The following is a 21,755-nucleotide window of genomic DNA, read 5'->3' as shown; positions in this document are numbered from 1 at the left end:
CAGCAGGCACAGTTACGGTTATGCCGTTGGCACGTTTCATTGCTGGCACCAAGATGGGGCTGTGAGCAGCCTCTGACATAGAATGGGGGCTCTCAGGGACCCTAGGAAATCTGTTAGGCTGGCTACCCAGTAGTCCAGTCTAGCTTATTAATAGGAGAATGGTGACTTTTCATTTCATCCTGCAAAACCAGACTACATAACAGTTGTCTCCATGTGCACGTTTTCTAACTGAACTTTGGGGAATACCACGAGGGTAAGCCTGAAATTTAACTTACTAGGTCCCAGAGGCTGCAGGGGAAGAGCGGTGGCCCCCCAGAATTCACCTCTTAGAATAACAGAACTCATCTCCTTTTCCCACATCCTTCTTGTAAATCATAAGCTTGGAATGTTAAGGTGGCCTTTTGCCAAAAGACCAGCATCAAATATTTATACGATACTGGGGCAAATAGCTCTCTGTGCACAGTAGGGAAGCATCTTTACTTTAATAAAAAATGCAGTGATAATGGAGTGTTTTCCATAGATGTAGGGTGATTTAACCTTTTACGTTGGGAGCCTTCACTCTAAGCTAGACCTCTTCATACCCAGCTTGGTGCACATTATAGCAAGGCTGAGCCAGTAAAGGCAATGAGAGGTTGGAGAGTGGACGAGGGTGTCAAAACGAGGGGCTCTTTAAAAGCCCAGCTGTCTGGTCTCTGTGCTTCACTGACTTTTTTGCTGTTACAGATGATCAAATTTTGACAGCCATTCTGGACTTGCATCAGAGTTAAGCAAGTAAATCAGCACTCTGGATTCAGAATAGCAGAGTGGCAGACTGAGAGGCGGGAGAGCAGACAGAGGATGAGACGGCTAAATAAGGACCTGGTTCATTCCTACTTCACAGTCCACGTCTGGCCATACTTCTCCCCACTGGCCACACAGTCGTCCTTCCAGGCTTGTGAGCCGGAAGGCAGGAGCGGAAGCCAGGCCAGGGCTGGGGAAGGATGTCTGGCTGAGCGGCAGTGACTCCTTCCCCCTTCTGGACCCCAGCTCTGCCATAACGAGGCTGTTGGTAGGCTAAACACGCATCACCATGCTTCTGTCAGATCGTCAAGCACATAGTAGGCACATTTTAAGGGCTTACACGTTTTCCATTGAGGAAGTTTGTATGTAAAGTCTTTGGAAATTGGAGAGAGCATCTTTTGGTAGAAGCCTTGTGGGAATTTGTGCTGTGTTGGTATAATCCTGAGGGAATCATTGAGTCTATTCTAGTCTCAAGAATCCCCAATTCTAGTCTCAAGAATCTCCAGGTCAGGACTTGGGAAAACCTTATTCAAAGTAGTTCTATAGGGCATTCCTACTGTGGCAGGAGCTCCAGCTGGATCTTAAAGGTGAGTTTGATGATGGTTCCTCTTGTCCTAAAGCCCCAAATACTTGTAATGAGGTTCAACTGAAGAGCAGCCCTGTTCTTCCCTGGTTATCTCTGTAGAATGTCCATTAGGAGGGCCTCGAGCAAACACCTGGGGAAAACTTTTTAGCAGAGCTTAGCACTTTCACTAAAGCTCTTTGATAACAGTCTCTCAGCTTAGGAAAACAAATAGGGAACTGGCACATGGTTGTTGTTGTAAGCTGATTAAGTTACATTGATCTTACTTGAAATGGAGTATTATCTTGTCAGGTTAGAACAGTATCTGGGTAAGGCTGCTGGGCTCCAAGAATTACTCTCACAGCCATGGTTTGTTGAGCTGGTCAGTCCTCTCTATCATTCTGGAATAATCAAGAATACCGCCAAGCCAAACAGAAGTACACCCATCAGTCAGCTATTGCCATAATAATGCTGTGCAACAAACCACTCCAGAGTCCTTGACTTAGAACAGTAATGATTTATTCTGTCATATTTGTGGGTTGGCCTGAGCAATAACATGAGGTAGTTCTGCTGACCTCAGCGGGGCTCCCTGTCAGGCCTGTGGGAGAGATGATCTAAGCTGAGCTCCCCCTGGGGGAGCTCTGTTCCATGTGTCTTCAAGTACTTGGAACCAATGGGCCAGCTGGGTCATGCCCTTTCCAAGTGGTGGCAGAGACAGAAGAGGTGAAACTCAACCACTCAAGTGTTTGCCAAACCCCGATGACATCATACCTGCTAATATCCTATTGGCCAGACAAATCACATGACTAAGCCCCTCGTTGTCTGGTCTCCCCACCAGTCATCTTAGTCTTGACTTCCTTCTCTCATGGTTCCATTGTTCTTGCGGTCCTTGGCTGTCCTTCATTCACTGTGCATTTCTACTCCAGCTCTGTCCTCTAGCTAGAACTCTCAAACCCTGAAGATCCATAAGACTTCCTTGCTTAATTAAGTTCATATCTCTACTCAAAATAGGGAGACCTGCCCTGACCACCTCTTCCAAAAATAGCCAACCACTGCCTCTGCCTTCCCCTTAGCCCACTTTATATTTTTATAGCATTTATCACCTGTGACATTATGTTACTATCTCCCTCCCCCATTGCAAAGTAAGCTCCATGAGGCAGAGACTTCATTTGTCTTGCTGCCTGCAGGATCCTCAGTGAGGACAGGAGTATCTTGCATGAAATTGACACTCGGTAGGCATTGGAATGAATGAAGCAGTAGCTAGAAAGATTTTCAGTATAAGCTTGAATGTTTCCAGTGAACACAGTGCTCACTCTTCTGAGGTTTTCTCTTCTATTTTTTAGAATACTGTAAGGAAGGTTCTATTTATATTGTACTAAAATTTTCTCCCCATAGTTCCTAATACTTTTTGATTCTAATTCTGCCTTCCAGAACCACATAGAGGAGAGAAAAAAAAATTATTTTTCATCTGTATCTTGTATTATGCTTGTGTTAACTCTTGCATCAACCTTGTAGAAAATGCAAATTGTACTTAATTCCACCATTCATACCTACCACTAGATTTCATGTATTTCTTTAAAGTTTGTTTGACCCCTTTTAACAAAATTCACATACAGCTCATACTGTAATCTTGTATTCTGTTTCTTTCTTTTTTTTTTTTTCTTTTCTTTATAACATTGTCTCTGAGGAATTTTTCGGAATCATGAAAGTCCCATGATTTTTTTGTGACCACATGGTATTTAATCATATGGAAGTCTCTGGGGTGCCTGGGTGGCTCAGTGTGTAAAAGTCTCTGCCTTCGGCTCTGGTCGTGATCCCAGGGTCATGGGATCGAGCCCCACGTTGGGCTCTCTGCTCCGCAGGGAGCCTGCTTCCTCCCCTCTCTCTCTCTGCCTGCCTCTTTGCCTACTTGTGATTTCTCTCTCTCTGTCAAATAAATAAAATCTTAAAAAAAAATTCATATGGAAGTCTCCTAACTTACTTAACTACTTTTCTATGATTGAATATTTGGATTGTTGAGTGTTTAGATTATTTTTTAGATTTTTTAAAAATTTACTTATTTGAGAGAGAGTGCATGAACGGGAGGGGCAGAGAGAGGGGAAGAGAGAATCTCAAGGAAATTCCCTGCTGAGTGCAGAGCCTAACACAGGTTCCACCTCAGGACCCCTAGATCATGACCTTAGCTGAAACCAAGAGGCAGACACTTAACCAACTGAGCCACCCAGGAGCCTCTAGATTATGTTTCCAAGGAATTTTATAAGTAATGCTTATAGTTAAATATATGATGGCTTTAGTGATTATTACCTTAGAATAGACTGAAAGAGGTAGGATTTTTGGATCAAAGAGGATGGACTTTTGTTTCAGGCTCTTGAGACATTGTGAAATTGCTCTCCAGAAAGATCATGCAGTTAAAAATTCCCTTAAGCGCCATGAGCTTTTTATACACATATAAAAAATGTTAAGCTTAGCCATTTATTTATTTATGTTTGTTGTTGCAAATAATTTTCTCACTTAATGGCCTTTGGATTTTGTTTATGAGGTCTGTTGGAAGACAGAGGCTAAATATTTGTTAAGTATTTACATCTGCCGGTCTTGTTTTTTTATGGTTTCAGGAAAATGCTGGCAGCTCCTGAACTCCAGTTTGATTCAAAGGACTTTCTGAATTTACCTCTCTCTCTGATAAAAAAAAAAAAATCTTATTATTATGTACATTATCCTTTTGAAATAAAAATAGTATATCATTAAACATATCTCTATGTGTATCACCATAGCAAAATACCACAGACTGGATGGTATAAATTAGAGACACTTACTTCCTCATAGTTCAGGAGTCTGGGTGTCCATGGTTAGGGGGCTGGCAAATTTGGTTTCTGGTTGAGGCCTCCCTTCTTAGCATGTACACAGCCACTCTTCTCTCTAGATCCTTGTCTGGTCTTCCTTCTGTGCAGGGAGAGGGGAGTTGTGGGGGGGATGCTATGGTGTCTTCCTCTTCTGGTGAGGACATCAGTCTTTTTTTTTTTTTAATATTTTATTTATTTATTTCACAGAGATCACAAGCAGGCAAAGAGGGAGGAGAAAGCAGGCTCCCTTCAGAGCAGAGAGCCCAATGTGGGGCTCGATCCCAGGACCCTGGGATCATGACCTGCGTTGAAGGCAAAGGCTTTAACCCACTGAGCCACCAAGGCGCCCCAAGGACATCAGTCTTAATCAGACTATGGTCCACCCTTATGACTTCATTTAACCTTAATTGATTCCCTAGAGGCTCTATCTCCAGATATAGTCACTTGGGAATTTAGTGCTTCAAAATATGAGTTTGGGGTGTGGGGGAGGACACAATTCAGTACATAGCGGTGTGGCTGATTTGTAGCATGGAATCTCGGGGCCAGGAGTGATTCTGTATCCTCAATCCCATATCACAGATGAGACACCAAGCCTCTGAAAGGGGTCACATCCGTTTTCATGACAGATAATAGATCCAAACCACCTGCTTCTCTGGCCAGTCTTCTTTCCCACAATCTCTTATCTAAGTGAATTTAGGGGATTTAGGAGCCATTAAAAGGGGGTGCAGAAAACACCACTGTTATGATTTCTACTGTGGTGGGGACCCTATTGTAATTTTCTTTATACGCCCCTTGCCTAAGACTATGAATCCTTCTTGAATCCTGTTATGTGTATACTATAAGTTTGTTGAATATTGTGGAACTCGGAACCTGGTAGACTGACTAGAGCAATGCTCGAGGAAATATTTTCAGTGGTAAATTGTTTGGGAAAATTCCCCTTCCCCGCAGATTCTTCCTTGACAAGAGCTAGCTGAAGAGCTGTCCGTACAGCTGCCCACATCATGAGAACTTCCAAGAATCTGTGCATCTAGAATGAATCTGACAAGCTCAGATCTGGTGTGTTATATCTGTCCCCCTTAAAAAAAAAAAAAATCTCTTCTACCTAAATACAGTTTTCTTCTAAAAACTGTCTCTAAATGACTGTGTTTTACCCTGAATAAGTTCTCCCCGGTGCATCCTGACGTTGGAGCGTGAAAAAGAAGGTAAACGCATGAAATCAAATGGTGATTGCTAACAATGAAATTTGGGCTCATAAAATCAAGGATATTATTCAGAACTGCGAGGTAAATTAGTCTCATTCACTCTGATGGGGCTAGACTCTATGGTTGTGTGTGCCTTCTTTAATTAACATGCTGAAAAGATGTTCTGATTGGGATTATTAATGAATGCAGTGAAAATTTTTGCTGCTTGTAAGGCTTCTGCCACAGACGGTTTACAGAACCCCCCCCCCCCCCCCGCCTTTTTCTTTTTCCACAGATTCCTTCCACGGCCTGACAGATGGAGTATTCATTTTTGAAGCTGTTGCCACAGAAGATAGCAAAACCATGCAGGGCTATGATGCTATTGTTGTCGAACAATGGACAGTCCTGGAAGTAAGTGTGGGATGGGCAGTGGAGTTTCTTTTGTTTGGACAGTGATTGTATTATTATCCACTTGCTTGGTCTGCCCGTGTCTGCAGTAGCTTTTCTCTGAAAGGCGGTTTGACCTGGGTAGACCCTACAAGGCCCCATTCATCCTTTCATGCACTTTAGTTGGGGGCATGGGCCCCGCTTTCCCTTCCTGTAGGAAAATCACTGTGTGTGTGCTGGATCATTGGGTGGAAGGAGAGTCTTCTTGCATTCATTTGCATATAACTGAAAACTCCAAGTGACATAAATGAGGCCAGCACAGAGTCTGTGACTACCATAATAAGAGTGACATTATTATTGGATTTAGACCCTCTGGCTTCCTCTGCCAAGTATCCTTGGAAGAAATTTGGGCACACACACTCATGTAACCTTTGCGATAATCCTAGGAGGCAAGTACATGACTGCCCCCATTTGACAGATTAATGCACAAAACTGAGGCACAGAGGGGTTAGGTCACTGGCCCAAGGCTACACAGTAAATGCTGAAAGATGTCTTTTGAGAGGTGTTGACCCACAGCGATGAAGCTGCTGTGGACAGAGGAATTCCTCAAGCCACATTCCCCTGGGACGCTGGACAAGGTGATTTATTTCTGAGATCCGCCTGTATATACGTTGATGGTATTTCTCCAGCCATAGGAGGGTAGGCTTTTCAGACTAGTCTCTTACCCACCCAGCGTGCTGGATGTAAAGGGAGAAGCCCTCTGAACCTGCAGGACTGATTTCTGAACTGATATCTTACACGGGCCCTGGAAGAACACAAGGTTGGCATCACCCTGAGGAGCCTTCCCAAACTGGGCTCTCTGTGCCAAAGTAGGATGGATGTGGGTGCAGCACTCTGTGAGGAGTATGGGGGTGCAGGGTCCCAGCAGCCCCCAGGGGGTGCTTGCCATGCCCTTGTGCCCTCTGGAACTGCCACCTGATGGCAGGTGACTCCCTCACCTGGCTGCTGGACAGCAGCAGGTGCCCCAAGGGCACCGTGACCCGTTCTTGAAGCCGGAGCAGTTCTGAGAAGACTTGAGACGGGCCATGGAGCTGCTGGGGGCATGCCCGTGTCCACCCGTGATGTTCAGTCACTGCCTGCAAGTGTGAAAGCCGCAGAGGACAAAGGAAAACTGTAGTCATCAATCAGAAACAGGAATTCCTAAAACATAGCATCCAGGCCCAGTTAGGTTAGGGGTCAGGGGTCTTTAAGGAAAGTAAGGATTCAGGGGATGACCTGTTTGCTATCAGGCTGTTCTACTTCTTCCTGCCCAGCTTTGGTCTCAGTGGGTCTCCACGCCCTTAACTGGAAATGGGAAGCAAAGGAGGTGAGGCTCTGACTATCATGGAGAGTCCAACAAGGTCAGGTCACATCCCTCTCGGGCCCTGAGCTCCCTGCGTTTAAGATGGGGCCATGCTGTTCATGAAGCCCACCACATGGGGTTGGATGAAATATGACATCACAGGAGTAGTAACTGAGGACCTTAAGGACCTCATTAAACCAGCCCATGTGCTTCAATACTCCATAACTCTGTTTGCTCTGAAACACTCGGCCGGAACAGCAAGCCATACATGGCCACACCAGAAACAGGTGTTTGTGGGCAAGTGATTGGCAGGCCACAGGCGGGGTGTAACATCTCTTGCCATCTGCACATTCAGATGACTGTTAGGGGAGGACAGTGTGCTTTTCTCAAGAAAGGTGACTTGATGGCAATGATCCAGAACCTCACCGTGTGGTCCCAGGATCAGCAGCATCATCGTCACCTGGGAAGTTGAGCAAATGCGGAGTCTTGCAGCTGTCTGAGGTTGTGTGCTGTATGACAAAGGTGGTGTTGGGAGAACACACCGATGGCCTGTCTCTCTTCACCCCTCAAAACGGTGCCCTTGCTGGGTAACCAGAATGCATGCATCCTCTATCTAAAATGTCTGTGGGAGGAAGATAAGTTTACAGACTAGAATAAGAACACAGTTGTCTTTTTAATTCAGAGTTCAGTTCCATGGATTAAGAGCCTCGATTAGGAAAGATTAAGGTGTATTCAGAAAGTTTTCCTGGCTATGCCGATTGGTTTCCGTTAGGTTTATTTGTTAATTTTATTTCTTTCTAGGATGTTTGAACTTCCTTTCTCATGACCTCTTCTTTTTGTGCATTAATCTAGTTGGTGATATTAGTTTTGGGTCATGTCCTTGTGGTCTTTTGTCCCTTTCTCCCCCTGCCCCACCTACAAAGCCAGTTCTGTGTATCTCTTCCCAACTTCATACTCAGTGATAGATTCAGCCACATGGTAGCTCGAAGCTGGCCACAGTGGAAGTACTGCACCATGAAAACTGGCAAAGCCCAGAAATCAGGGGTGCTTGTTGTTGTTGTTTTATTTTATTTTTTTCCCCACGGAAACCCAGTTGTAAGCATTTAGCAGCACATCACTGGCTGGGCCTTTATTCCATCACACGTCAACATGATAGGCAGGTGTGGCTGGCTTCCAGTTCGGCAGAAACACATTTTCTTAATTTTCCTGATGGTGACAGGCGGATTAATGGCTTTGATGTAGGTGTTCGCCAGTTTTCCCTGCACAAGTCTTCAGACTCGCTCTTTTCTCTCATGCCTTTGGAGCATTCCCAGACTTGCCACAATGGAAACAGAGCCTTGTCCATTTCAGCAGCATCAGTCTCTGATGGCCATCTCTTGAGGACCAAAGGAGGGGAGATCTGGACAGACTGTGCCCTCAGCAAATGGGTTCCTCTCCCTCTTCGCAGCTGGTATGGACAGACTGAGGGTTAGCTCCTAGGTCACCTCCTCCAGGAAGCCTTTCAGACTCCTTCAGAGTTAAGACTCGTCCTCTGTATTTCCATGATTCTCTGTGCATAAGCCTATCCGCTCCTATTACGATGACTGTGATTTCTTTATCCACGTTCCTTCCTTCACTTTGAGTTTTTTGGCCTGGGGTTGTTCGTATTTGTTCTCTAAGACTTTCAGTAAATGCTTCCTGAATTGGGTGGAAGCCTTTTGGTTCAGCATGAGGTACACATATACTTCTCAGAATTGGGCTTTAATCACTTAAGAGCTTTCCAGCACACAGATATCCAGGTCTCCCCTACTGAGTTTCCTTTTCAAGCCCACTTTGAGAATCCCGCCTTAGCAGAACTACCTGTATACAAGCATGTCCAGGCACAGCCCAGCCGTGTCCAGGCCAGAGCATACTGGCCCACGGCTCAGCTCTTTGAAGAGGCTCGGTCAGACCATCCACTAGTCTGCCCACAGACGGCCCCACTTCTGCACACCCCTCCACTTTTGGGGGTGTTTGTCCAGAAAACCCACCTTCCACCCTTGAGACCCAACAGCTTCCTCTCTTCTCCACCCTTTGGCCTCTGGGAAAGGTCTTTCCTGTTCAAGCCCTGGGCAGGTCCCTCTTGGCTCGTGGCTGACCCTGCCTTCCTGGCAACCTCTGTCCTCCCAGGCCCGCCCATAAACTCCTGGGCTCTGACCACAAAACATTTCTGACCAGCTTTTTCTCTTTTTTTCACAGTTGGGACTGGACTGTTGCTTTTCAGTCTCTTTACTCCCACACATATTTGCAGCCTCAACCATGTGGACAGATGGGCCATTCTCATTCAGCCAAGCCACAGCTGCCTGACTTCCCTGTCCACACATGAGCACACATTCGCACACACACATATGCACGCTCTCAAGAGAAAGCCCACCTAGCTCTTCACAGCTCCGCGGACACTGCCGAATGTTGGAAAGAGAATGTAGATCTCAGAGGCTGGGCCCAGGAATGCACTCTGGCTCTCTCATTGCCAGCCAAGTGACAGAGTGTATGAAAAGTCAGTCACCCCCCCCCTTCATTTTTTCCCTCTTTCTGTTGTTAAGTGAGAATGCTGCTAACCTCTCAAAGTTGAGAATGAAAAAGTAATAATATTTTAAAAAGTTGTGAGTGTACTACTTGGCATTTGGTAGGCAAATAGCACTTTCTTTGATTGGTCACCTGGTGTCATCAACTAGAAAGGTCCTCCCCCTATTGCCTTGGTCTTGTTCTAAATGCACAGCAGAGGTGGGCTAGGGGAGGTGTGAAGCCAAACACATTGTGTTTTTCTCAGTTGGAAACCTGTGGCCTAAATTAAAGGCAGTTGTGAGTCAAAGAACACTTGTAGTGGTTATTTTGTTTACCTTCTTTGAGCTTACAATCTAGAGGGTGAGCTGAAAGGTCCTTCTTTGAAAGGAAAGGGAAATGCAGATGAGGAGGTCAAGACTAAGAGCTGGAAGGAGAGAGGCAGGGACCCTCTTCTTCCTTCTGAGGCTGCATACCCCCAGCCTGACAGCCCTCCACTGCTGTGGACACTGTCAGGTGCCCCTGAGGCCATCTTCATCCCTCTCCCTGGAACTCCTTCTAGTTCCTCTGTGCTCCCTGTGAAATTTGCTGCCTGAACGGACCACAAGGTAACAGGAAAAGCACTTTTAGCTGATGCAGTTGGTATGGTGGTTGGAGAGTTAATTGAAAAAATCAATTAAAAAGAACCAAAGAAAATCACATTCATATTTCGCACATTTTATTTTAATGTAAAATACATAACTATGCATACATTTGCCAATCTTTTAGAATTTGAGGTCCGCTCTTTGGAATTCATCTTTCTTGTGTAAACCACACCCAAAGTGTTGCTGTCACCGGTGTCCTGGATCAGTTTCATGAAAGTCTAGGAAAGGGATCACACTGCAGAATCCTTGTTTCCCTGATTTTTTTTTTCTTAGTCTTTTCCAGCCCGCACCACTTTTAATTCAGCCACAGTTGTTATTTTTAAGCAACCGAACTTTGTCACATCTCTTCAAGGTATTCTACTTAGCTTGCCTAAAAACAACTTCTTTCACCGTCCATTTAAGAAATTTAAATGAAGACACGTAATAATAATGATAATAAAGACACGTATTATTGATAGAGTCTCACTGACCTACAGAGGTCTGGTGACACATGGGACTCAGCCTGGTGTGGTCAGTTGCTGGGCTCGGGGCGGGGGGGGAGCATGAGCAGCCTGGAGAGTAGCCTGCCACCCGTGAGCACGTGGTCCCTTGACAGCTGGAAGTGGGCTTCCGCTAGTCTAGTGGGAGGAGGGAGCAGCTCTGGGGAAGCCATGACAGGTTTTGTCATGTCAGGTGGCATGGACTCAGCTCTCCTTGTCCACTCCCTATGTAGCCAGTCTGTTGTTGGAGAGGTGAAGGATGTTGAAAGATGAAGTTCATCTCATCCTATTCTGCCCATTTTTCCACCCTGTGGAGACATTTTTGATCATGACTATATCACCGCGCATTTGGGGAGAATCGTATCAGCTTTGGCTTCTCTGAAGGTTTCGTATGTACGATGGCTCCCTTTCAGCCCAATGTCAAACACGCTAGGTAGAGGACATGGTCCTTAGGCATGTCGGGAGCATCTGTCCTCTAGCCTCTAACACGACACCAACTCCTTGGCAGAGGTTTCAGATGGTTCTATTGTTCCCCCAACCTGTCACCATCACCCCTGAAAGAATCACGGGTGGCTCAGGGAGATGCATTTCCGTAACTGATATTCACTCTGGGGAATGGCTCCAACCCTGTCCCCCCAAACACAGGTCCCACTTGTTCTCCACAAACGTCTATATTCTGTAGGCTGCCGGGGACCCAACTTTTGTTTCTAGGGTCTCCCAACCATCTCTTCAATAATCCACACAGGATTTTCCAGGGAGTTACATCAATTTCTAGGGTATCTAAAGTCCACCACCTTCTGCTATGACAAGGGAGCCAATATTTATTCTTATTAAACCATCTGGCATTCTTTTCATTGCCACAGTTTCTCTAGGATAATTGTTTGGTTCTGAGATCATAGCCTTGAGTGCCAAAGACGGCAGTTCTCGATATTTTTCCTGTGATTCAGAAGATTTTCCTGTGAATGATTACTGCCATGAATGACCAGGACTGAAGATATAACCCTCCCCACTCCCCCCACTTTCCATCTCCATTCCCCCCTCCCCATCCCCTGCCTACCACCAGAGCATCACTCCACCCTTTTCCAACCCAGAGCAAATCACAGCACAGAGGAGGCCTGTGAGGTGCTCAGGACAACCCTGAGTCTGTTTTAGCAGCTCTGGGCACTTTCACTTTGATCTGATTCCTTGTGTCCCACCTCAGTTTTGATAGGCACACATCAGTGTACTATTATGACTGAACACCTTTTCCTTTAACATCATGCAATTATGCTTGATGAATTTTAAGTTCCTCATTCAAAAATTTGAGGTTTGCTTTGGAGTGCAGGTTGCTAACCTCTATTAAAAATGTGAAATGCCCACTCCAACCCATGACTCAGCAAGCCCATGCTTCCCATGCTCCCCCTCTTCTAGAGAAACGTGCACCTTTGTTCATAAGAAGCCATACACAAGGACATTATCTCAGCATGATTAGAGTGACAGAAAAAAGGAAGCAATGTTCATGTCCATCAGTCGGGGAATGATTAAATAAAGGATGATACATCCTTAGTACGGATGCAGTCATTCCATATAAACTGACAGGAAAGGGACTCCAAGAAATGTTAAGTGAAAAGACAAGATGCAGAACGAGGCTGTGATGGTTCATTTTATGTGTTACCCTGACTAGGCTGTGCCTGGTTGTTTGATCAAGCACCAGTTTGATGTTGCACCGGAGGGAGTTTTTAGGTATGATTATGTAAATCCATATGAACAGACTTTGAGTAAAGCGGATTGCTTATCCTTCATGATGAGGGTGGGCCTCATCTAATCAGTTGAGGGCCCGCCCCCACAGACTTTGGACTTGCTATCACAATCACAGAAGACAATTCCTCAAAAAAAATTCAATCTCTCCCTCCCCTGCCTCTAATATGCATACAGGTCTTCCTCACTATCAGAAACCAGAGCATTCCTACGAAACCTCTTATAAGCCTGATGTCAAGCAAAGAAGCAATTGCTATTCATTTCTGTGGAAAATTTTTGAGCTTTCTCAAACCCACAAAATAACCTTTCTCAGGCTTCTCTGATACTTGAGGTCACAGGTGCTCACAGACACAGGTGGAAGCTCAGGTGGCTTAATGCGGAAGAGCCGTGTGGTTCCTTGGGAAGGAGCTTGGTGGGGCTGTCCCTGTACAGAACTGCAGCTGCCCCTGCATGAGCTTGCTGCCAGCCAGCCACTGGAGGCTAGTTTCAACTATGACCTTTTTTCATGAAAGCAAAAATCCTCATCAGATTTTTTTTTCCAGTTAGCAAAAGCAGGTACTAATGTAGGTCTTCTGTAAAAGCGAAGAGGTAAAATGTGAACTTTTCAAAAGCAGGGGTGGGGGGCACCTGTATCGGTGTATTTCTCTGTCTCTATCTGCCTCTCTCTCTCTCTCTCTCATAAGTCCTCCTGGTTCTGTTCCTCAGGACAAGCCTGACTAACACAGATTCAGACAGTGTGATGCCCCTCATGGGGAATACGCTTCCCAGAACCACAGGATCCATTTGCTGTGGGCATCCGTAAAAGGAAGAAAGCTTGGAAGGGCACCTGTCAACCCTGTAGGAGTGCTTCTGTGGGACTCGGAATGGAGGAGTGGGAGGCAGCTTTATCTATTAACGTTTTCATTTTTCTATAGAGAACTATTCATTTTACTCGGATAATTAAAAGTTACATTTTAAAAGATAACTGGTGATGTCTCACCACCTCCTTTCTTCTCTTCGGCTTTAGATATATTTGTTTTCTCCTTGTAGATAAGGAAGCAAAATGAGGGTTGAATAATTCCACTTTCTCTTATCGTCAACACTTTGTACAACGTCTTGCTTGGAACAGAGCTTTGAAAGGTGTGTGTCTGTGTCTACGTGTATGCAGTCACGTCTGCCCAGTCTCGTTCTGGGCTTAACCTTTGTCCTTTACTGGGTTTGCCTCACTTTGGTCCCCACCCCTGGAGGGGCAGGTAGCTCCCTTCTGTCCTCATAAATCCATTTTCGTCACTGTGCACAGGCTCTTGGTTTCCTTAGGTGCCTAGAACTTTTATCCTAGAGTGACCCTGTGACCTAGAGTCAGCTTCCCCTCAGGTGTTTCTCACCACGGGGCCATATTGAATTTCCCTGAGCTTCTGACATCCCTTTTCTTCTTGTCCCCGGAAAGGGTCTCTGGTGTTCTTGGCTATTAGGAACTTGGCAGAGGACAGCTTAGTTTATAGGGTCTGTGTTCCCCCACGTAAGTCACTCCTCTTTCCAAAATGATGGAGATCATGTTTAAAACCAGTGATCCCTCAAAGCCATAATCAGGTCATGGAGTCCTGACTTCTGATCTGAGTCTTAGGCCCTTTGCTGGGTGAGTGGAGACCTGGATGGCTGTCTGTCCTTCTTTTCCAGGCAAAATTTTCCCTCTGCCTCTTTCTAGGCAACAGGGGCTTAACTTGAGGTTCCTGAAATGCCATGTGGATTGTGGCAGCAACAGCAAGATATTCACAATGGGCTTTGGAATGAGAACCAGCCCTTCAGCTTCCTCACGGGAAGGCTGGCACTTGGTGGAAGATTTTGTAAGAGAAAAAAAAAATTGGGGTGCCTGGGTGGCTCAGTTGGTGAAGTAGTTGCCTTCTGCTCAGGTCATGATCCCAGGGTCTTGGGATTAAGTCACACATTGGACTCCCTGCTCAATGGGAAGTCAGTTTCTCCCTCTCCCTCTGCTTCTCCCCCTGCTTGTGCTCGCTCGTTCATGTCCTCTCTCTCAAATAAATAAAATCTTTTTTTAAAAAATTGAGGCAAAGAGGTTTAGTGCATACAAAACAGAGAACTCCCAGGGAATTAGGAAACCCCAGAGGGTCAGAGAGAGGGATCTGCTCTTTGCTGACCTGGAACAAGAACACAAAGGGGTGTTTGCTCAGGCTCCTGCCCTCAAGGAGCATACAGGTGGGCAGAAGACTTCCTTCAGAGTAGCAAGGCCCTCAGTGCTGGATGGTACCCTGCTGACCAGAGTGCCCTGGGAAAGTAGAGACCGACCAAGGTCGCTCCACTGGAGTGCAGTGAGCCAAGGGCATTGGGAGGGGGACTTGCTGCCAGTGGCAAGTGACAAGAGCAGAGGCAGACCAGAAGGAAAAGCATATCTGTTCATTTTATTTTTCCAAATTAGAACATTAGTGGTTAATGTCAGTGTTTTTCTAGATCCTCAGATCCCTTCTTTATCAATGTGCTTTCACTTCCAGCAGCTGACGCCCATGTGTCTTTGCTGACTCATGCGCCAGGGCTGCTGGAGTCTGCTTTGTGCTCAGGCAAGGCAAACTAGAAGTGCCTGGGTGCTTGGATCCCCCTGGGATAATTCTTGTCTGTGACTTAGGGAAGGGATATATGAAAGCCCAGCTCCCTTGTCTCAGGTTGGACACCTCTGAGTATAGCTGACCCCCCAGAGCTTCCCAAAGCTACTACTGTTCAGGGGATGTTGCATAAACCTGTGTCCTTGCTTGGCTTCAGCCTTCTGTCCGCCTCCCCCCACCCCCTCAGTGCCTTATAATAAGCTACTTACATGTAAATCCTCCTCTCAGGGTCTGTTTCTGGGGAAACTGGCCCAAGATAGAATATGTCTGTTAAAAAAATTCATGTGATAGTGTGAATTATGTTGCAAATTGAGATAAAAAATTATTGTGGGTTTTATAATAATTTTAAACACAACTCTTAACAATCCCAAAGTGTATATAATAAAAAAGTGAATCTTCCTAGCCACTCTGGCCCTCCATTCCCTAGTTGCCCTCTGGGAGCTCCTCCTGGAGACAAGCAGAGATGGGTGACCCACACAGACATACGTGCGAGGTAGGCTGGACGTTGCTCTCCAAAGCTAAATGTATCAGCTTCTAAGCCCCGAGACCTATAAACATTACCTTCTTTGGAAAGAGGATTATTGCAGCTATGATTGAGATGGGGCGATTAGCCTGGGTTATTGGACGGGTCCTAAACACAGTCACACACAGCCTTCTAAGAGGGAAGCAGAGGGATATTTTCCACACACACAGAAGACATGAAGGCAGAGTAGGGAGAGATTCACAAATGCTGCTTGGGAAGAGGTTCTGCAGAAAACTCTGTGGGCCAGGCAAGAGCCTGGCTTTGCAGTAGGCTGAAGGGGGTCATGGTGGGGATCTCATCAGATAGCCGTGAGTCCAGACAGTTGGCCCTGAAGTGGCATGTTGTTGGGAGAGATGGACTGGAATGGAGGGAAGGTAGACACTTGGGGGAGAGGTGCGAAGATCAGAGAATAAGGGTGGCAGTCATGGTATTGTCCAGGAAGCTTTCCGTGTCAACAGCTGAATATCCAACTAGAAATGGCTTAAACAGTAGGGATTTTTCTTCTCATCTCACGGAGCGGGAAGTCTGGAGGAATGTGAGGTGGCTGCGGAGTCAGCTTTTTCAATGGCTTAAGGACTTCACAGAGGACCCAGGTGCTGTCACCTTTCTGCATTCTGGTCCTCAGCTTGCCTAGCAGGTCTCTCTTTGGTATGCTAGGCCCAAGGTGGCTGCAGCAGCTCCAAGCATCTCATGTGAAGAACAGGGCATTTCCTGCTATGTGCCTTTTTTTTTTTTTTTTAGCAAGTAGAACTATTCCCAGAAACTCTCAAGCAGAGTTTTTTTGGATCCCCTTGGCTGGGGCTTGGGTCACAGACCCACATCATTGTCAAGGAAATGGTATACTTCCTGTACAAAATTTAGTTCTGCAAGTTAAGTTAGACATTTTAAAACATTTATTCCGCAAATAAATATTGAGTTCCTACTATGTGTCAGCCACTGTGAAAAAATGATAAATGGAGGGAATTGGGGCAGGAAGAATTGATGTCTTTCACTAGAGAGCAGGAATACAGTCATTGAAAAATGAATTCTCACCCCCTGGCCTTTGCATGACCATAAAAAAAAATTTCTCTTCGTTGTGATAAGTCCTGAGGGTAGTGAAAGGCACTAAGTCACCAGGACCCTTGTGGAGCTGGTGAGAGGAGACCATGGGGCAGGGTGATTTCAGAGCTTTGCTGCAGAGGAAAAGATGGTGAAAGTAGGCAGCACATTTCCAGAATTTTGTAACAAATGCATTTAAAAACAACAACAGTATGCTTTAAAACCTTCACTGCATGCTACAGAACAAGAAGGAAGCAGCCTTCAATGTGATTATGATAGGCTTGCTCTCTAGATTTCCCTGGGGGTTTGACATGGTGGAAGCTAATTCTGCAAGACTGTTGAACACATGCACACAAAATTACTGTCTTACTGTTTCTTCGGGTCAGAATCCAGGGGGGCTCAGCTGCTTTCTCTGCGGAGGGTCTCACAACGCTGAAACTGGTTGTTGGCAGGTCTGTGTTCCTTACAGTGGGCTGTGGGGCAAGAATCTACTCCTAAGCTCATTCAGGTTGTTGGCCAAATTCAGTTCCTTGTGGTTGTAAGACAAAGGTCTTTGATTCTTTGCTGGCTGCCAGCCAAGGGCTGGTCTTTGCTCCTAGGGACTGCTGCATTTCTTCTCATGCTTTCCCTGTGGCCCCCTGTAAGAACTTTTTAGGTGAATAGACAGTCTGCAAACAGCAGATGAGGAAGGTGAGATGGTTCTCCAAGAAGAACTTAGTGTATTAGAGGATCAGAAGGCATTCTTGTAGTTAAGTGAACCTTCATTGCCACTTCTTGGAATTTGTCCTTTTTGAAATTCACTAAGAAGTTTAATAAAACTAAATAAAAAGGAAGGGCTTAGGGATGGAGTGTGACTAGTTGAGAGGATATACTCAGCAAAGTTGTGCTTTCATTGGAGGGAGGTCTTTGCTCCTGAGGCCTGTGATGCCATCTTGTGCATTGGCCTCTTTGCTTTTTCAATGGCTTGTGTAGAGATTTAGAAGGTGATGGCCTGTGGCTAAAGACCCAAAACTGGGAAGCCATAGAGGATCTAAAGAACATGGATGCTCTTGGGCTCTACAAAGACCTTCCCGTTGAGCATGGGAAAAAGAGGATGAAGGGTGTGTTTGAGAGTGGAGAGTGGGGAGGATTCTGGACAACCCACCCATGTCAGTCATGTCAACAGGATGGCTTTTTCTGAATCTCTGTTTCTACACGTTGAGTTTCTAATTTAGATTACAGTTGGTGTTTGTGGAAAATGCCCCACTACTTTAAAAAAAAAGGAGGGGGGGAAAGAAGAGAAAAAAAAAAAACAAAAACAAGAAACCTTGAAAATTACTTACCTAATCCAGCTTCTGGCTTGAGTAGGTTTCCCTGACTTCTTAATTACCTTCTAATATCATTATCTCTTAATTTATCAATGTTGGATCAAGGCCATCCCAATAAAATGTAATGGGGGTACATTTAAGTATCAAAAAAAATTAGTTGCATTTAAGTTAAAAAAAATCAATAATATAGAAGGAAGAATACCTGATTTGACAGCAATTCTAATGAAAAGGAATTTAATATAGGCCAACAGTATACCGACTACTCCCCTCCAAATGCTCCAGATGCCTTGGGCTATGACAAAGTGGTATTTATGAGATCATACCCTGTGTCACTTTGTCCCCTCATTGTATTCTCTGCTTTCCTCTGCTGAATCCCCTTTCCATCTCAAGTCTTCACGTTAGAGATCCTCATCCGCCCTGGACCAGCTCTTTGTAGAATCATCTTTGATACCATTAGCGGAATTTGCTCTCCCTTTCTTTTGACACTTAACACATTCCACCTTACTCTAGAGTTATTTAATTTTTAAAATGGCTGTGCAAACTCCATGACAAGCCATTCAGCTAACCATTATGATAGTCATGCTCCCTGCTCCCAAATTAATTTCTCTTCTGCAAACATTGGTTGAATAAACAAAGAGCAGCATCAGGCTACTACTACTTACAAAAGAAAACTGGTCACATTTATGAAAATGCCCACAGGAGGTACTTATCCTTCTGTTCTTCAGTCTGGTACTGGCTGACTTAGACTCTGATGTCCCACCACAAGCACCATATTTGATGAGAAATGCAGAGAGACTATGGGGGCACAGAAGAGGGAGATGGGGATGGAGGGTACGCTTGGAAATGGTTGAAAACAGTTGGGCATATTCATCTTGAAAGAGGGAAAACAGGCAGTCAGGTAGTTGACTCCCCAAGTTTGAAAGGCTGACCTCTCATAAAGGAGGGAGACTCTGTTTTCCTTGGTGGCAGGGAAATAACCAGGTCCCTTTGGAAAGCCCCTGTGGAACCGTTTGGCAATGGAGGTGGCTGGGGCCTATGGCTGTCAACAAACAAGGATCAGCGTGATTCAGATGTTCTGTCACTAAGTGGGCCTCCTCCTCTTGGCTGAAAGCACCAGAGCAGTGGTTCCAAATCTTAGTGATCCTCACAATCACCTGGGGACTTTAAAATACACATTCCCAGACACCACCCCTAAAGACTCAGTGTCAGTAGGTCTGGAGGTGGAAATGAGGGATCTACAAGGGAAACAGTCCACTAGCCCAAGAGCCACAGGACAGGAGGACCACGCTTTATTAATTTGAGAGAGAGAAGGCAGAGCGAGCAGGAGAGAACACGAATGGGGGGAAGGGCAGAGACAGAGGGAAAAGCAGGATCCCTGCTGAGCAGGGAGTCCCAATGGGGCTCAATCCCCTGAGATCATGACCTGAGCTGAAGGCAGACTCTTAACCAACGGAGCCACCTAGGAACCCATGGCCCACTGCTTTTAAGGTAGTGGTCTCTCTGGAGCAGAATTCTTAACATCCTCTTCAGCTGAGGTAGAAGGGGGTATCTCTTTGCTTACATCACTTGGAAAACTGATTGAGAAAGCTCAGGAGATAGTCTAACGAGGCCAAGAGGTCTGTTCTTTCTACAAAAGAGATGCATGGAGAGTTCCTCTAATGTCAATAATTAATAGTTGACATGTGACCCAGCAATTCCACTCTTAGTCAAATATCCGAGAGAAATGAAAACATATGTCCAACAAAAACTTATTCATGAGTCTTCATAGCCCTGTTATTCATAATATCCAGAAGGTGGAGACAATCCGTATCGCCAGCAAGTGCTGAATAAATAAGCAAAATGCGATATACCCGTACAATGGAATGTTGCTTGACAATAAAAAGGAACAAAGTACTAAAACGTGCTACAGCATGGATGAACCTTGGAAACATTACGCTAAAGTGGGAAAAGCTAGACATGAAAGGCCACATGATGTATGATTCCATCTATGTGAACTGTCCAGATTAGGCAAATCTATAGAAACACAAAGTAGACTGGTGGCTGCCGTGAGGTGGGGAGAAGGAAAGGGACTGCTAACAGGTACAATAAATTCTGGGGAGTGATGAAAATGTTCCAAATTTAGACTGTGGTGATGGTTGCACCATTCTGTGAATATATTAAAAACTGTTGAATTGAAGACTAAGTAGGTGAATATTTAGATATTTCAATTATATCTCAATAAAGATTTTTTTTAAGTGGTGCTTATAATTGAAGGCATTTTAGAAAATGCAAATAAGGAAAAGAAAGCAAAGACCCTACTCTCATCATCACTGAGAAAGGAGCCACGTAACAATGTAACATCTTGGTATATTTTCTTTTAGTATACATTCTGTCTATATTTGCATATTTAGGATCATACTGTTCATACTGTTTCTACTTCATCCATATAAATGGCTGTAAAGTATTTCTGGGTGTGAAAAATCATATTTTAATTTACTTCATTAGTTTTCTTTCGGTGGATTTTAGGGGATTTCCATTTTCTTGTGCTTGTAAACCATGAATATTTTTTTAAAAGAGGGAGAGAGAGAAGAGCAGGGGGAGAAGGAGAAAGAGAGAATCCTAAACAGGCTCCACGTCCAGCATGGTGCCTGTTGCGGAACTCGATCTCACAACCCTGAAATCATGACCTGAGCCAAAATCAAGAGTCAGGCATTCAACCGACTGAGCCACCCAGGTATCCCAACCATGAATATTCTTTAGCTTTTATCATTATACTTCATATTATTTTTTGATTTAAAGGTCCATACTTCTTTAAGATAACCAATTTTTATTTTTATCCCACTAAAACAAAAGTTACTTTTTATTTTACCTTGAAAGTTCTTGCTAGTGTTCAGAAGGGGACATTGGGCAAGAAGGTAAAAGGTCAAGGCTCATCACAGAAGTACTGCCCCCCTTCAGACTTTATTGGGCCAGGAGATTCTGTGGCGCCACCTTCCCCTATGGGGACAAAATACCTTTGAAAGAAGCAGATATACCTGTCTCTATTAAATTGTAGTTGGCTGTTTTGTTTTCTAGTCTGTATCAGTTTTTGCTATGTAGCAAACCATTCCAATCTTCATAGCTCCCAACAGCTATTTACTTAGCTCATGATTCTTTGGGTCTACTTAGGACCCAAAAGGTGCTCCACTTTTGCTGATCTTTCCTGGACTTTCTCATGCCTCAGCTGATATCTGGGTAGCCCAGAGTGGTCTCACTCTTGTGGTCAGTGGTTGGCTGCTATTGAGTGGGGCAATAACCCAGAAGGTTAGCCGGGCTTCTTCACACGATTCCAGTTACAGTGTTCCCAAGAGCCCCAGTGTGCTAGCTTATTTCATGCCTTGGTTTACCTCACATTTGTTAATATACCATTGTCCAAAGAAAGTCACAAGCCCGAGTTCAGGTTCAAGAACTGGGGAAATAAATGCTGTCTTCTGGTTAACAGGCAGCAACACGCTGCGTGGCACAGGTGTAGGGAACGGAAGCATTGGTGTGTGGCCAGTTAATAATTTACCAGGTAATTTTTGCTAAAACATCCAGTGGCCTTAATGGTTGGTGACCAGCATGTGACACTGTGCATTTAATTTTCATTCAAGGATCTACTTCCAGCTTCCACATACAGAACACCCAGGAGAATGGTATCAAACCCTTCCTACGGATTAACTGACATTTTTTAATGGTAAACTCATGTCTCATCAATGTTGAATGTGATTGACAGCAATTTTTATAAGACTTGGAGAATATAGGACAGCAACAGCAGAACCCACCCCAAAAATGCAGTGGCAGGTGCATTCATTCATGGACTC

At 44.9% G+C, this 21,755-nt stretch overlaps 1 protein-coding gene across 2 annotated transcripts in view; it reads left to right on the top strand.

Annotated features, from left to right (window-relative positions):
* The window catches only part of RFTN1 (raftlin, lipid raft linker 1), a 193,549-nt gene that overhangs the window by 150,108 nt on the left and 21,686 nt on the right, over positions 1–21,755 (top strand). For both annotated transcript variants that reach the window (XM_044252513.1, XM_044252512.1), the window contains exon 7: positions 5,659–5,774. In XM_044252513.1, the coding sequence (XP_044108448.1) occupies positions 5,659–5,774 (116 nt within the window). The remainder of the gene's footprint in view (positions 1–5,658; positions 5,775–21,755) is intronic.

This window comes from Neovison vison, chromosome 6 (assembly GCF_020171115.1).
Source record: "Neovison vison isolate M4711 chromosome 6, ASM_NN_V1, whole genome shotgun sequence".
NCBI lineage: Eukaryota > Metazoa > Chordata > Mammalia > Carnivora > Mustelidae > Neogale > Neogale vison.
This window is presented reverse-complemented; position numbering and strand designations above follow the sequence as displayed.